This window comes from Oncorhynchus mykiss, chromosome 28 (assembly GCF_013265735.2).
Source record: "Oncorhynchus mykiss isolate Arlee chromosome 28, USDA_OmykA_1.1, whole genome shotgun sequence".
NCBI lineage: Eukaryota > Metazoa > Chordata > Actinopteri > Salmoniformes > Salmonidae > Oncorhynchus > Oncorhynchus mykiss.
This window is the reverse complement of record NC_048592.1, coordinates 16,514,067-16,527,382: the sequence shown is the minus strand read 5'-3', so window position 1 is coordinate 16,527,382 and position 13,316 is coordinate 16,514,067. Positions and strand designations below refer to the sequence as shown.

The 13,316-nt window shown below is 43.7% G+C and overlaps 1 protein-coding gene across 1 annotated transcript in view; it reads right to left on the bottom strand.

The window, feature by feature from the left end:
• The window catches only part of LOC110508639 (cadherin-2), an 83,368-nt gene that overhangs the window by 14,197 nt on the left and 55,855 nt on the right, over nucleotides 1–13,316 (bottom strand). Inside the window, exons 4-12 of the mRNA XM_036965888.1 lie at nucleotides 12,561–12,740; nucleotides 8,539–8,694; nucleotides 7,319–7,463; nucleotides 6,766–6,938; nucleotides 4,591–4,728; nucleotides 3,575–3,760; nucleotides 2,509–2,762; nucleotides 2,116–2,258; nucleotides 979–1,212 (exon numbers count right to left, since the gene is read on the bottom strand). Coding sequence (XP_036821783.1) covers nucleotides 979–1,212; nucleotides 2,116–2,258; nucleotides 2,509–2,762; nucleotides 3,575–3,760; nucleotides 4,591–4,728; nucleotides 6,766–6,938; nucleotides 7,319–7,463; nucleotides 8,539–8,694; nucleotides 12,561–12,740 — 1,609 coding nt within the window. The remainder of the gene's footprint in view (nucleotides 1–978; nucleotides 1,213–2,115; nucleotides 2,259–2,508; nucleotides 2,763–3,574; nucleotides 3,761–4,590; nucleotides 4,729–6,765; nucleotides 6,939–7,318; nucleotides 7,464–8,538; nucleotides 8,695–12,560; nucleotides 12,741–13,316) is intronic.

The window sequence follows — 13,316 nt, the reverse complement described above, 5'->3', positions numbered from 1 at the left end:
GTCTATAGAGATTGCATGGCTGTGTGCTCAATTTTATACACCTATCAGCAATAGGTGTGTTGCTGAAATAGCCGAATCCACGAATTTGAAGGAGTGTCCACATACTTTTGAACAGCATGAATTCCAATACCTGGAAATTGTGCCAGCTTATCTAATCCAAAATATGGTCAGGATTTAGATTTTGAGCTTATAAACCCACTGAAGACATTTTTGATAATGCCGCTTAGGCTAAACCCCCCCCAGATTCTATAATCCATATGGCTGTTATCCTATTAAGATAGTTATTCATTTACTGCGGTTTACACTCGCATCGATTCGCTATCAACGCACAAAAAATGAGTAATTCCGCCAATATGTTGTTTGTATAATTAGCATAATCAATTAGTGAGCTGCTTGATAAATTAAAGACCTGTTACCTAATCTCTTTTATAATATAGTGTCTTAACATAGGCCTCGTGAGGCACGCACACTGAGAGCATTGTCTACTTTCAAACGCTCGTAGAAAAAAAGGGTTCCAAAAGGGTTCTTTGGCTGTCCCCATAGGAGAACCCTTTTTGGTTCCAGGTAAAAACCCTCTGTGGAAAGAACCTTTTTAGTTTCTAGATAGGAGATTTTTTCTAAGAGTGTCGGTCACTGCTCTTGGCCCTATGGAGAGCCAGAAACCTCATGGACATGATGCCCATACGGTACTGCCCGGAAGCCAGTGTCAAACCTATAGTGTTATTTATCACCATCCAAATGACCAGGTGGTTCTCTATTCTCACTGGCGGTTGTAAAACACGGGAAGTTGATTGATGAATGTCAGCTATTGGCCAGAATGGTCACCTGGTGACCCAGATCTAAATCAGTCTCTGATTAAATTGGAAGAATGAAAACCAGCAGTATTGCCCCGATAGATATATTGAATAGCCCTGATCTACAGTGTTTTTGTTTGTTTGATTGTTTGCTATTGTTGATGTTGTTGTTGTTGTGTCTTACCACTGAGCCGTGTGATGGTCCAGTTTCTTCTGACATCTGAGGGCCTGTTGGCCAGCTCGAACGCGAAGGGTCCGGCGTTGGGGTTGAGGTCTCCGTCCAGCGCTGTGATGTTGATGCCGTTAGGCTCGGGCTTCTTGCACATCTCAGTCTCCTGGGGGTAGACGTGGGGCGCGTTGTCGTTGATGTCCAGCAGGGAGATCTGCAGGGTGCCTGTACCGCTCGCTGGTGGGACGCCTGGACGGGACAACACACACAGACGGATGCACACACAATGTCACACGCACAAACGTCTTAGAATACAGATTTGACATAACACATAATAACGATAAGGGGAAGTATACCATTGAAGTGATCCTCATGCATGATGTCTTGCTGCATGTTTGCTAATACATAACGTTGTTATCCTGAACCTGGTTCTTGGTGTAAAAGTAAGGCAGAGAGGAGCAGCAGCAGCCAGTCTGCAGGGACAGGACCCCTCCAGACTGCATACTGATCTGAGGAGCAGAGCTCCTCTCTCTCCACGGGTGAGGGTGGGGGATATAGCGCAATGTTTGGGGTATGGAGGGAGGCGCAGAGAGGCTGTGCATGTGTGTGTGTTATCTAAAGAGAGTGTGTATTCCTGACGAAGGGGGAGGCCACAGGGTGAGAATACTAAACCAGACAGACAGAGAAGAGCACACTGTCGCTGCCTTAGCCCGGGAGACCCAGAGCCTCAGCCCCTCTATGTATTCATGGGGCTAAGAGGCTTTTTTTGCCATTCAGGCCACGCTCAAATGAGCCACTCATCTAATCCTGACCTATTAATGCTGAGAAACCTCTTTATTGAGAGAGTTTCTAAGCCTATTGGCCTACGCTGTGCTCTGTGGAACAGGCTAAACCTGAACAGAGGTAAATCCAGTCAGGGAAGGAGAGAGGAAAGAGGTGAATACGTCCACAGTGTGGCTGCTAGGTCTGTGCTCGCTCTGAAACGTTAACTTTCAACAGGGTGGCGGTTGCTACATTGGTGTCTGGCACAATTTTAACCTTGAAAAAGGCAGCTGTGTGTGAGATTTTTGCCTGCTAAAAACAATATTCCCCTAGTCTACTTGGCTATACAGATGGAAGCAGATATTAGCGCCCGGTGACTAGGCTAAGTACCATTGTCAGAGGCCAAGAAGGTGGCGCTGTACATGTTGTCCTTCACGTAGGGCGACTCGCGGTCCAGGACGGCGATGGTTGTAATGCGCCCGGTGTTAGCATCAATTCTCAGCCAGTTGGCTGGGTCTGAGAGCCTGGTGTATCTGAGAACACAGAGGACGAAGATTGAAAGAAGATACATAAAGACATTCATTCAAACCTTACAAGCTAGGTTTTTTTAATCATTATTTAATTTTATGCAGACTCATACATTCAAGGCTAAAGGTGGTGAATGTTCAACAAAAGAAAGATACATATCTTACTGAGAATGGGAGTGTTTTTATTGACAATCCGTGATTGAAGAAACTGCATGAAAAGCTCTGTATGAATACAGCTATTTAGTATCATTATTACCTAATGCTTTGCTGCATGAATCTATCAGGGTCTTGTGCTGTGAAGGTGGTCAGTGTGGATTCTGCTAACATCCCCTCCTCCAGTTTGATGAGTTTGGGGTTGGGGTCGAAGTAGGGGCTCTCGTTGACGTCAATGACCCTGATGGAGACTGTGGCGGTGGACTGGCGAGGGGAGTGGATGCCCCGGGCGAGAGACACCTCGTTCACCGCTACCACCGTCAACATGTACGTCCTGCTGATCTCATAATCGATTGGCTGGAGGGAGGAAACGCAAAAGTACGTAAGTATGCTCCATGGACGGTAAGGGATCGATAAAGTATATATTCGGTTCTTTTTTCTGTCAATAAAGTACTCTTCTTCTTCTAATGCAATGCGGCAAAGATCCCAGAAAATGTCAGCTCGGGGCTACTTTAGTTAGTTGTACTACTACTGCTGAGCTGTCTTAGCCAGTCACAGTCTGTTAAAGGTCGCCAAAGCACACACACATCCCTGGGTAGCTCCTCTTTTCAATTCGCTGCAGCTAGCGACTGGAACGAGCTGCAAAAAAAAACACTCAAACAGGACCGTTTTCTCTCAATCTCTTCATACAAAGACTCAATCATGGACACTCTTACTGACAGTTGTGGCTGCTTTGTGTGATGTATTGTTGTCTCTACCTTTGTGCTGTTGTCTGTGCCCAATAATGTTTGTACCATGTTTTGTGCTGCTACCATGTTGTGTTGCTACCATGCTGTGTTTTCATGTGTTGCTGCTATGCTATGTTGTTGTCTTGGGTATCTCTTTATGTAGTGTTGTGGTGCCTCTCTTATCGTGATGTGTGTTTTGTCCTATATTTTTTATTTGTTTTTAATCCCAGCCCCTGTCCCCGCAGGAGGCCTTTTAGTAGTCCGTCATTGTAAATAAGAATTTGTTCTTAACTGACTTGCCTAGTTAAATAAAAGTTAAATAAATAAAATAATAAAATACAATTAGCTATTAAAATAAGTGGCTCCCCTGGGAGATACGGGAGTGGAGGGAAGGGGATTGGGGTAATGGATTAAGTCTGAGGGTGTTGCAGTCTGTCTCACCTTGACGACGGTTACCAGGCCCTCGTTAGTGGTGGGGTCGGTTGGCACGGAGAACCTGCCAGTGGGGTCACCTCCAGTGATCTTGTAGACGGCCTTCCACGCTAGCGTGTTGGGCTGGTCTTTGTCCGTCACCGTCAGGTTGGCCACGATGACATTCACCCGGTTCTCAGGCACCTCTCCAAAGAACTAAATGAATAAAAGATGGAGGATGGGACAGAGAGCAGTTACACATACTGCTGCGCCAGCGAAAAACACAGGCTCCGTGCTCCAGCTCTACACACCCAACACCCAATTTCAAGTAAATAAATGTCCACAGCAATTTATCATGTTATCATCGCCATCTCGGCCTGATAGCAAAACAATACCATTACAATACACGAGGGCCAATGTATCGGTAACAAATACATCAAGCACCTGTCTCTGCTCTGCTCTCTCTGCCTGCCTGATGTACTCACAGTGTCAGTACTTACATGTGGGTTGTTCCATTTTATATCAATCACTTTTTGGATGCACCCCTTTTGATTTGGACAAACCTTTCTATACATATTTGCCCATAGTAGACGTGGTCAGAAAGTCACTTTTTGGAACTGAATGCCAAAACATTTAGGCAATAGATGTGCTGAAAATTGAACCGGTTTGCATATCCCACTCTATCATGAGACATCCAGTCCTTCATCACTGGAAAAGATAAACGGTTGAGTTTGATATCATTTTAAAAACGTATACACAGGGTTGTACAACTATTTTATCATTTCTCGGGACAAAGAATTGGGAATAAAAATGAAGTAAATTTAACGTAAATGATCTAAAACATTGTAAACTGCGATGTATTTATTTATTTTGCACATGCTGTAGCGAGACCCTGTTTTGCATCATCTGAGTTTTACGTTGTTGTGCCCGTCATCGGTTGAGACACAACATGGCTCTGCCTGGGTCTTTACAGTGCTATGACTGGGAACAGAGTGAATCACACAGTGTGGTGTAATGCATAGATGTGAAGCTTTGTTCTTTCTTACCATCTCGGCAGTGAACTCTGGTGGGTTGTCGTTGATGTCGGTCACCCTGATAACGGCCGTGGCAGTGTTGGACAGGCCGTACATGGGGTTGCCCTCCATGTCTGTGGCCTGGATGATCAACGTGTACTGAGGCACTTTCTGCATGAAAAAAAAATAAGTTGAAAAATAATCCACTCTCTATATCATGGACAACATGAGGCCCATTTCTAGTTTGCCTTGTCTATCAAAAGTGTTGGAAAAACTTGTCAATAATCGACTGACTGGCTTTCTTGATGTCTATAGTATTCTCTCTGGTATGCAATCTGATTTCAGCTCATGTTATGGATGTGTCACTGCAACCTTATAGACCTTTCGATATGGTAGAACATTCCATTATTGTGGGCCCGCTAAGGAGTATTGGTGTCTCTGAGGGTGTCTTTGGCCAGGTTTACTAACTACCTCTCTCAAAGAGTGCAGTGTATAAAGTCAGAACATCTGCTGTCTCGGCAACTGCCTGTCGTCAAGGGAGTACCCCAAGGCTCGATCCTAGGCCCCACGCTCTTCTCAATTTACATCAACAACATAGCTCAGGCAGTAGGACACTCTCTCATCCATTTATATGCATATGACAGAGTCTTATACTCTACAACAAAACTTTCTTAGTGTCCAACAAGCTTCCTCTGGCCTTAACCTTGTTCTGAACACCTCCAAAACAAATGGCATGTGGTTTGGTAAAAATAATGCTCCTCTCCCCACCAGTGTGATTACTACCTCTGAGGGTTTAGAGCTTGAGGTAGTCACCTCATACAATACTTTGGAGTATGGCTAGATGGTACACTGTCCTTCTCTCAGCACATATCAAAGCTGTAAGCTAAGGTTAAATCTAGATTTGGTTTCCTCGATTGGAATCACTCCTCTTTTACCCCAGCTGCCAAACTAACCATCCTACCCATGCTAGATTACGGAGACGTAATTTATAGATTGGCAGGTAAGAGTGCTCTTGAGTGGCTAGATGTTCTTTACCATTCGGCCATCAGATTTGCCACCAAATGCTCCTTATAGGACATATCGCTGTACTTTATACTTCTCTGTAAACAGGTCATCTCTGTATATCCGTCGCAAGACACACTAGCTGATGCTTATTTATAAAACCCTCTTAGGCCTCACCCCCCCCCCCCCCCCCCCCCCCCCCCTATCGGAGATATCTACTGCAGCCCTCCGCCTCCACATACAACACGCAGGAGGCCTTTTGCATTTCATTCGGCCATCATTGTAAATAAGAATTTGTTCTTAACTGACTTGCCTAGTTAAATAAAGGTAAAGCCTTGAGTCGTGTGTTCAGTAGAAATGTGGGTCTTACATAAACCCCAACGAGGAATCCGAGTTATTCTCACAATGATCAAGTCTACATCAATTCCCTGTGGAGAGAGAAAGGAACTGTAGAAGTCGGCTTGCTGTGGGAGTGCAACGCTTCCACTCTGTGTAGCAGTATGGTGCACGATGGGTAATCCCACTGTAACAAATGACTCCCTTCACATTAAAAGCTACTCAGGCGACGGACCAGTTGCTAGGTAATGAGAATCGGGGAAATTACTTTCATGGTGGCAAATGCCGTATATATAACAGCAGCCCTGGGGCAAACTTGATTGAGTGGGCCAACTATCCAGATTGCCCTGGCCAGAATTACAGCAATTGGCTTTGTTTTTTCCCTTTGACTTTTTATATTTATTCCGTTATTTTTTCCTCTCCTTCCTTCCAGTAAAAGCAAGTCCATGGCCATGCAATTAAATAGGAGTGTTAACAGCAACGAGGAGAAAACCATTTAGCTGCTCAATGATGCATATTGCCTCCATGTTAGAGTAAATAATTCCGAAGAGTGTGATGAGTCAATTTCTGGTCTTCGTTGGGAAAATGGTAATGGGGCATACTTAGCTAACTTCATTAGTTTTGAGACACACTAAAGATTATCAGCAGTAAAAACAACTCAAAACTGTTCGTCTGCTATCTACAGCTCACTTAGGTAAACAAAGGAAAAGATATCTTGATGTATACGAGTTAGAGGAATGCCGAGCAGCGAAGGAGGAGCACATATACGAATGAATGTGATGATGGGACTGTTACTGCTACTGCAATGGGGTTTAATAAGAGAGCACGCGAGCACGCATGCACGCGCACACAAACTGTTGTATTGCGTACCTCTCTGTCCAGGCCAGCCGCGACGGTAATGATGTCTCCTGTCTTGTTGTTAATAGTGAACATGTTGGATGTCGGGCTCTCGGGATTCTGGGATCCGATCTTGTAGCGCAGCATCCCATTGGCTGTTTTGGGGTCGTCTTTGTCAACAGACGTTACCGTCATAACGAAGGTCCCTGATGAATGACAAAAGAGACAGAAGATGCAAATAGGGGATTTAACTTTTAAAAAGGTAGAACCTTGTTTTATTTCAATACTGCAGTGAATCGACCTAAGACAGTCATTACACTAATGTTACTTCCATACTATGAGGATCCGTTGACTAACACGGAGCACAGTCGAAACATAGCCCAAATAAAAGCTTTGGCTTCGTCTGAAATGTTGACAAAGCACATCCACAAGAGAATACTTGCTATTGGCAGAGATCTTATCCATATCGAACCACAGCCAAATGAACAAAACGACTACCCTGTGTGATTCATCAATGCCGTTTGATGTCGTAATAGTCTAGTGGCACAGTGGGCCAGAGGCTGGAAAGGTTAGTCTGGGCTCCTACCTGGTTTGGAGCCCTCAGGGACGGAGCCGTTCCAGATCTGATGAATGAACTCTGGCCGGTTGTCGTTCATGTCAATCACATTGATCACAATGTCGATGGGGCTCTCTACCTGGTTACCGTTCAGATCCACAGCATGAGCTCTCAGCTGTAGGTGAGACACCAGGGAGAGCACTCAGCTGGTTGTGGTGTACACACATACACACGTATGCACACATGCACGCACACACTTATTCATCCAGGCATACACATAACCAGAAAACAGAAAATATACAAAAGTCATAGCAATGTAGGACCCGCACGATAAACATACAGCTAACACACTCCACTTTGCCTAAGCAGAACCTTGGCATTGTGATGACTCTCTCCATTACCTATTTCCATTTCTCTCAGACAAAAATAATGAGCCAGGAATGTGCCTTTCAATACTGTTAATGTTTGTTTCTTCCCCGTGCAGCGCTTCCAGCGATGCCCTCCCCATTTTACCTTTCATTACAAACATGTCATATACTGCTTTTACTGTCTGCCCACAGTATTGATGTATTAATGTCTCTAATGTCTCACCCTGAATCAAGTCAATAGCATTGGTTGCTAGACATATCACAACTCCCAAACAATGACCACTGCCATTTAATTCATAGTTATGAGTGGGTCATGATATCGCTAGAAGTTAGAGTTTTTCAAATTCTCAGACGGATAAGTCAGTTCCGGAATGCCTCCCAAAACCCCCCACCTCTCTCCAGTGTACACTATTGAGGAGTGTTTGACTACCAAGGGACCTTGAGCACATGCCAGCCAGCCTCCTGGAATGTACAGACTGCATGTATAAGCCAAAGAGGACATACTGTACATCTCGATAAAGATGAATGCTTAATGCTTGGTACTTTTCCTGTAAACGTTTGGAATATCTGCTTCGTTGCTCTTATTCACTGTACCGGTTGCAAGGCCAAGGTGCTTTCTCCATCATGGAGAAAAGTCAATACAGTCAAACTCACATCACTTCAGGTCAAGCTGGGCCAAGGAAGGCTTGAGATTAATGGGACCTGCACACACTATTACTCCACCATACCTTTATTTGGCTAGAAAAGTACAATGTTTAGAACCAAAGTGGATCTTGACTTTGTCAGTGCGCGTGGTCCTAGTCATCTGCTCTCTATCACGTAGGCCTGTGTGTGTGTGTGTGTGTGTGTGTGTGTGTGTGTGTGTGTGAGAGAGAGACTTACGTGGAAGTTGGATATGTGTTCCCTGTCCAGGGGTTTCATGACAGACAGCTCTCCAGAGATGGGGTGAATGATGAAGATGCCGGTGGGTGGCTGGTCAGCTCCGGGTCCGGTCACACTGTACCTCAGGGATCGGTTCTTGTCATTGTCCGACCGGATCTGTTTCAGAACACAAAGGTAGGTTGGTTAAATGATGATCAATACTCAATTGTAGGTATATATATATACGGTTGAAGTCGGAAGTTTACATACACTTAGGTTGGAGTCATTAAAACTCGTTTTCAATCACTTATAATTCACTGTATCACAAATCCAGTGAGTCAGAAGTTTACATACACTAAGTTGACTGCTTTAAAAAGCTTGGAAAATTGCAGAAAATGATGTCATGGCTTTAGAAGCTTCCGATAGGCTAATTGACATCATTTGAGTCAATTGGAGGTGTACCTGTGGATGTATTTCAAGGCCAACCTTCAAACTCAGTGCCTCCTTGCTTGACATCATGGAAAAATCAAAAGAAATCAGCCAAGACCTCAGGAAAAAATAAATTGTAGAGCTCGACAAGTCTGGTTCATCCTTGGGAGCAATTTCCAAATGCCTGAAGGTACCACGTTCATCTGTACAAACAATAGTACGCAAGTATAAACACCATGGGACCAAAAAGCCATCATACCGCTCAGGAAGGAGATGCATTCTCTCCTAGAGATTAATGTACTTTAGTGCGAAAAGTGCAAATCAATCCGAGAACAACAGCAAAGGATCGTGTGAAGATGCTGGAGGAAACAGGTACAAAAGTATATCCACAGTAAAATGAGTCCTATACTGACTCAGCAAGAAAGAAGCCACTGCTCAAAAACCGCAATAAAAAAGCCAGACTACGGTTTGCAACAGCACATGGGGACAAAGATCATACTTTTTGGAGAAATGTCCTCTGGTCTGATGAAACAAAAATAGAACTGTTTGGCCATAATGACCATTGTTATGTTTGGAGGAAAAAGGGGGAGGCTTGCAAGCCGAGGAACACCATTCCAACCGTGAAGCACGGGGGTGGCAGCATCATGTTGTGGGGGTGCTTTGCTGCAGGAGGGACTGGTGCACTCACAAACTAGATGGCATCATGAGGAAGAAAAAACTATGTGGATATATTGAAGCAACATCTCAAGACATCAGTCAGGAAGTTAAAGCTTGATCGCAAATGGGTCTTCCAAATGGACAATGACCCCAGGCATACTTCCAAAATTGTGGCAAAATGGCTTAAGGACAACACGGTCAAGGTATTGGAGTCATCACAAAGCCCTGACCTCAATCCTATCAAAAATGTGTGGGCAGAACTGAAAAAGCGTGCACGAGCAAGGTGGCCTACAAACCTGACTCAGTTACACCATCTCTGTCAGGAGGAATGGGCCAAAATTCACCCAACTTATTGTGGGAAGCTTGTGGAAGGCGACCCGAAACAATTTAAAGGCAATGCTACAAAATACTAATTGAGTGTCTGTAAACTTCTGACCCACTGGGAATGTGATGAAAGAAATAAAAGCTGAAAGAAATCATTCTCTACTCTTATTCTGACATTTCACATTCTTAAAATAAAGTGGTGATCCTAACTGACCTAAGACAGGGAATTTTTACTTGGTTTAAATGTCAGGAATAGTGAAAAACTGAGTTGAAATGTATTTGGCTAAGGTGTATGTAATGTTCAGAATTTTACTTTAAAATAATAATGTGGTGGCGGGGGTATGTATAGGTGCGTGTGTTGCCCTGCCCTGGAGTCCCGTTAGTGAGTGGTACAAACAGATCTTCCTCCCTTGCGTGTGTGTGTGCGTGTGTGTGTGCGGGTGTGTGTGCGCGTGTGCGCATTTGTGCCTGTGTGTGTGGGTGTGTGTGTGCGCGTGCGTTTGTGCCTGTGTGTGTGGGTGCGCGTGCGTGTGTGCGCGTGTGTGTGCGCGTGTGTGTGTGTGTACGCGCGCGTGTGTGTGTGTGTGTACTGGTGATGGGGGGAAAATGTATACAGTTGCATATATGAATATTATATATCGTATTGTATAATTCTGACAATATCACAATATTGTTTTTTGACGACTAAGTCTACCTCTGTCCCCATACAGACAACTCAGTTAAGTATTGAATTTCAAGCACAAGTTCAACAACAAAGACCAGGGAGTTTTTAAAAAACCTCTTAAAGAAAGACAGTGATTAGGAGATGGGTAACAATATAAAATCAGACATTGTATATCTCTTTAAGCATGATCAAGTTAATAATTATGCTGTGGATTATATATTAAACCACCCAGACACATTAAAGATACAGTCATCTTTCTGAACTGAAAGACAGAAATTAAACTGCTAAGGGATGTAACCTTGAGGCCATTGGTGATATTAAAACAGTTCAATGTCTGTGATGGTAGAAAACTGAGGATGGATCAACAACTTCACAATAATGACCTAAATGACATAATTAAAAAGATATACAAATATACCACAAAAACACAGCAAAGGAATAGACTTTTTGTCCTAAATGTAAAGCCTTATGTTTGAGGTAAATCCAACACAACATATCACTGAGTAACTGCCTCCTTATTTTCATGCATGGTTGTGGCTGCATCATGTTATAGGTGTGCTTGACATCGGCAAATGCTGGGGAGTTTTTCAGGATAAAAAGAAATGGGATAGAGCTAAGCAAAGGCGAAGGGAGGGAATCTGAGGGAGGAATTCACCTTTCAGCAGGTCAATAACCAGGCCAATTGTAAGCTGGAGTTGCTTGCCAAGAAGGACGTGCATGTTCCTGAGTGGCCAAGTTACAGTTTTGACTTAAATCTGCTTTAAAAAATCGATGGGAATACTTAAAAACTGCTGTCTAGCCATGATCCTCAACATCTTGACAGAGCTTGAAGACTTTTAAAATAATAGAGGGCAAATATTGCACAATCCAGGTGTGCAAAGCTCTTATAGACTTACCCAAGAAGCATCTGTAATTGATGCCAAATGTGTTTCTAACATGTATTGACTCAAGGAGATGAAAACTATGCAACAACTATTCTTTACTAATTCAATATCAATTCATCTGTAAAAAAAAAAATTGAATTTTTCTTCCACTTCGACATTACAGAATATGTTGTGTACATTGAATATGTTGTGTACATTGTTGACAAAAAATGACAAGTAAATACATTTGAATCCCACTTTGTAACACAATAAAAGGTGAAGAAATCCAAGGGGCCTGAATACTTTTGCAAGGCTATGTGAGTGTGATATATTTGAGTCTCCGTGTCTTCACTGGTCTATCTATCTCTACCCATAAGCTTGAGTATCCATAGTGTGTCTGCATGGTGCCTGTTGCCACACCCTTATGTCATTGATTCAACTCAGTAAAATCCCCACCCCTAATGCCCTTGGATTAAAGATAATACATACAGATGTCGTATATTGGACTTAGCACTCAGTCAGGAACCAGAAAGCTTACATTGAGAAAGGATCTACTTCTTAACTGACATGAGAAAGATTGCCAGTCCTTCATTCACATCCACCCACCCACTGCTATGGTGTGTGTGTGTGTGTGTGTGTGTGTGTGTGTGTGTGTGTGTGTGTGTGTGTGTGTGTGTGTGTGTGTGTGTGTGTGTGTGTGTGTGGAAGGTAAATGGATGTGCTGGGAGTGTCCTTGAGCCCATGATAAAGCGAAGATAGTATCTCAACTGGGAAACAGGCCAATGGAGGGCTCTTTTGTAAAATTCACTGTGTTCTCTAACGCTACATCATACCAGGTTACATTCATATCAATGACCTGCCTGACTGGGAGAGGGAAATCAGATATAATAGCACAGGCCCCTTTCGGGACATGTAGTAAATATGGCGGTGGATTGAGTGTTGTGGTCATGGTGGTAGAATGGGAATGGCCGGTCCAAAATCTTCTGCTGCTTCATAGAACCATGAAGCTCACATCAGAGCAATACCGTTTCCTTTGATATTGTGGATATCTGGTGTTTGTGTGTGTGTTTGTGTGTGTGTGTGTGTGTGTGCGTGCGACATCTTACCCGGACCAGGTCCTGGGGGAACTCTCCTCTGGAGTTCTCGGGAACGTTGATTGGGGGGATGACCCAGTCTCTCTTCATGCGTTTGAGCTGGCCGATGGAGCTGCTGTCTGTCTGCCGTGATGGGAACCATATCTCCTGGAGACCCTGGGACTGAGCTGGGGGAGCTTGGATGTCCTGGGCCTGAAGGAGAGAAATAACATCAGGTTACTAACTTGGCACATCTAAAAAAAACTATGGAAACTTCAGATAGACATTGAAAACAACTAAAGCGGACACATCTAGAAACGAATGACTTGAGGTAGACTGTTTATACAGTAGCCACAAGACCAATTGTCTTTAACTACCAATGATGTGATGGAAGGAATTCAAGAGAATGTACATTCCTGCCTGACCTAAAACTGTTTTCCCAATATCATTCAATTATACCCACTAGATGACCAAATGTGGGAGCTTGTAGGAGGCTTTTTGATGTGGCCACGTTATATTTTAGGATCCATTTTGACTTTGAGAATTCAGTGAAGGTTAACATAGCCTCCATATATGTGATGATGTGTTTGAACAGCCTCTCTTTCCAGGCTTTCAGTGAGAAACAAGGCTGGGAATGAGAGTAGTGTTTGAGGTGCTTTGTCGGGGATAGTACTGCAGCCCACAGTTAGCTTTAAATCACAGACCTCCTCTCATGTCCTGATAAAAGCATGCGCACACACACACACACACACACACACACACACACACACACACACACAAAGGCTTTTA